General features: G+C 43.3%; 1 protein-coding gene across 1 annotated transcript; it reads right to left on the bottom strand.

Annotated features, from left to right (window-relative positions):
- Nucleotides 1-2,122: 2,122 nt before the first annotated feature.
- Nucleotides 2,123-2,497, bottom strand: LOC112504523 (DNA-binding protein HEXBP-like). The gene has a single exon (XM_025108463.1). It carries the CDS (start codon nt 2,495-2,497, stop codon nt 2,123-2,125), a length of 375 nt encoding a protein of 124 aa, XP_024964231.1.
- Nucleotides 2,498-2,768: the final 271 nt, after the last annotated feature.

Here is a 2,768-nt window from a genome sequence, read left to right as displayed (position 1 = left end):
GCGTTATCAATTGTTTTTGAACTTGTTATCTCATATTCATTGTTTTATTATATTATTATCCGTTCACTGAGCATTAAGCTCAGCCGAGATTTTCTTGTCCTCGGCATGTATATGACTTAGCAGGAATTTTGGGATGAGAGCTACGGAGATGACAATATTGAAGATAACTCATTAAGTCGTATTTTTTGTTAAACTTTTGATGACTAATGTAGACATGCTGGTATTTTGGGACTGTATTTTGAGACACGTTATCTCCGTTGGTGGTTATGTAATTATCTTTTGGTAAATATTATTAGCCGCTCTGTTTTATATAGCACATGTTTGTTTTATTCCAATTGTGGCATCTCCCGTCTTTGACCATGCGGGACGGGGGTGTTACAGTACCGTACAAATAGTATCTCCAGATTTTTAGCACGAAGACAACGCCTGCTAATTCCATGTCATGAGTTGGGTATTTCCTCTCGTGTTCTTTCAACTGACGAGACGCATATGCAATGACCTTGCCTCGCTGCATTAGTACACAACCTAAACCCATCTTTGATGCATCGCTATAAACGACAAAATCTTTTACTCCTTCCGGTAGTGCTAAAATCGGTGCCGTGCTTAGTCTCTCCTTAAGTGTCTGAAATGCTTCCTCTTGTTTCGTACCCCAATCAGACCTAACCGACTTCTTCGTCAGTGTCGTCAAAGGCGTTGCTATCTTGGAGAAATCTTGGATAAACCTTCGGTAATACCTTGCTAGGCCTAGAAAACTTCGGATCTTCGATACTGACCTTGGAGATTCCCAGTTCATAACTGCATCAATCTTAGCCGGGTCCACCTTGATTCCTTCCTCGTTGACTACGTGACCGAGGAATTGTACCTCATGCAACCAAAACTCACATTTTGAGAACTTGGCATACAATTGTTCCTTTGCCAGCAGTTCGAGGATCAACCTTAAGTGTTGCTCATGCTCCTCCTTATTTTTAGAATAGATCAATATATCATCTATAAAGACTATGACAAATTGGTCCAAATACGGTCCACAGACTCGATTCATTAAGTCCATGAACGTTGCAGGTGCGTTTGTCAATCCAAATGGCATTACTACAAATTCGTAATGTCCGTATAGAGTCCTAAAAGTGGTCTTCGACACGTCTCCTTCTCGAACCTTCAACTGATGGTAACCTGATCTCAAATCAATTTTCGAGAAGCAGCTGGCTTCTTGCAACTGATCGAAAAGGTCGTCGATCCTTGGCAATGGATATTTGTTCTTTATCGTGATTTTGTTCAATTCCCGATAATCGATGCACATCCTCATCGTGCCGTCTTTCTTCTTGACGAATAAAATCGGTGCTCCCCATGGTGACGAGCTTGGCCTTATAAATCCTTTATCTAAGAGTTCCTGCAATTACTTCATCAGCTCTTGCATTTCTGTTGGGGCTAACCGATAAGATGCCCTTGCGATCGGTACCGCACCTGGTACCAAATCGATTCGGAACTCTACCTGACGTTCCGGTGGTATTCCTGGCAAATCATCCGGGAATACTTCTGGGTAGTCCCTTACCACTGGAACATCTTGTTATGTCTTCTTTTCGAGCTTGGCGTCGATGGCGTATGCCAAGTAAGCTTCACATCCCTTCCGTAGACACCTATTTGGCTTAATTGCATTGATCAACCCTACGCAACACTTCTTTCGATCACCGTAAACATTAATTGTTTCTCCTTCCGGAGTCTGAATCTTGATCATATTCTTATTGCATACTATTTGCGCATGATTGTTGGATAGCCAATCCATCCCCAAGACTACATCAAAACCTCCTAAACACATCGGCATAAGCCTAACGGGGAATTCCTTCCCGTCTATAACAATTGTGCATTCATCGAATACTTCTTCTACCTTACACTGACTACCGTCGGCTGTTTCTACAGTATAGGTTTTGTCTAGCCTACGGGCACTACTATTCAGTTAGTGGTAGAAAGTGGTAGACACAAAACTACCATTTTCACCCGAATCAAATAACACATGTGCATACATATTGTTGATAGGGAACATATCAGATACGACGTCGGGTGTTTCCTTTGCCTCTTCCAAAGTCATGTTGTAAGCTCGGCCGTGTCCCTTAGGCAGTTCCTTCCTGTTTTATGCTCTCTTCCCGAATCCGTTGTTCACTGTCTTCCCGTGGGGTGTCGCACCATTGCGATGTTTTGGACAGTCAGGGCGCAAATGTCCCGTAGCCCCACATTTGTAACAAGTCCTTCCTTCCGAGCACTCTCGTGCGGTGTGCCCCGGTCTGTCACATCTATAGCACATCAGGCTCCCTGCTCTGCACTCTCCCTTATGCCTCTTGTTGCATTTGTTACATTGAGGAATAGAGAATCCCTCGCTTCGTGTTTTTGCCAAAGTCGGAGTGCATTTTGGCTTCTTGTCGGACTTGTTCGATCCTTCCCATCTTCTCTTTGCATCCCTTCTATCATGGTTCTCCCTAGCGTTGTTCTCTTCTGCTACTTTTGCCATTTCTACTACTTGGACAAACGTGGTCGGCTTGGTCATGACCACGTAACGTTTGATTTCGATCCTTAGGCCGTCCTTGAAATGATCTATCTTTCTCTCCTCGGTAGCCACCTAGTAACTGGTGAACCTCGCTTTTTCAAGAAATTCGTTAACATATTCTTGAACTGACAACGATCCTTGCTTCAATCTCAGAAATTCAGATTCTAGCTTGTTCACCTCCGTTTGCGAGCAGTACTTATCCATCATCGTCTTTTTCATTTGCTCCCAAGTCATG

The sequence above is a fragment of the Cynara cardunculus genome, unplaced genomic scaffold (genome assembly GCF_001531365.2).
Source record: "Cynara cardunculus var. scolymus isolate 2C unplaced genomic scaffold, CcrdV1 Un_Scaffold_5884, whole genome shotgun sequence".
In the NCBI taxonomy this organism is placed as follows: Eukaryota; Viridiplantae; Streptophyta; class Magnoliopsida; order Asterales; family Asteraceae; genus Cynara; species Cynara cardunculus.
The sequence above is the reverse complement of the archived record's forward strand: the minus strand, read 5'-3'. Positions and strand labels throughout refer to the sequence as shown.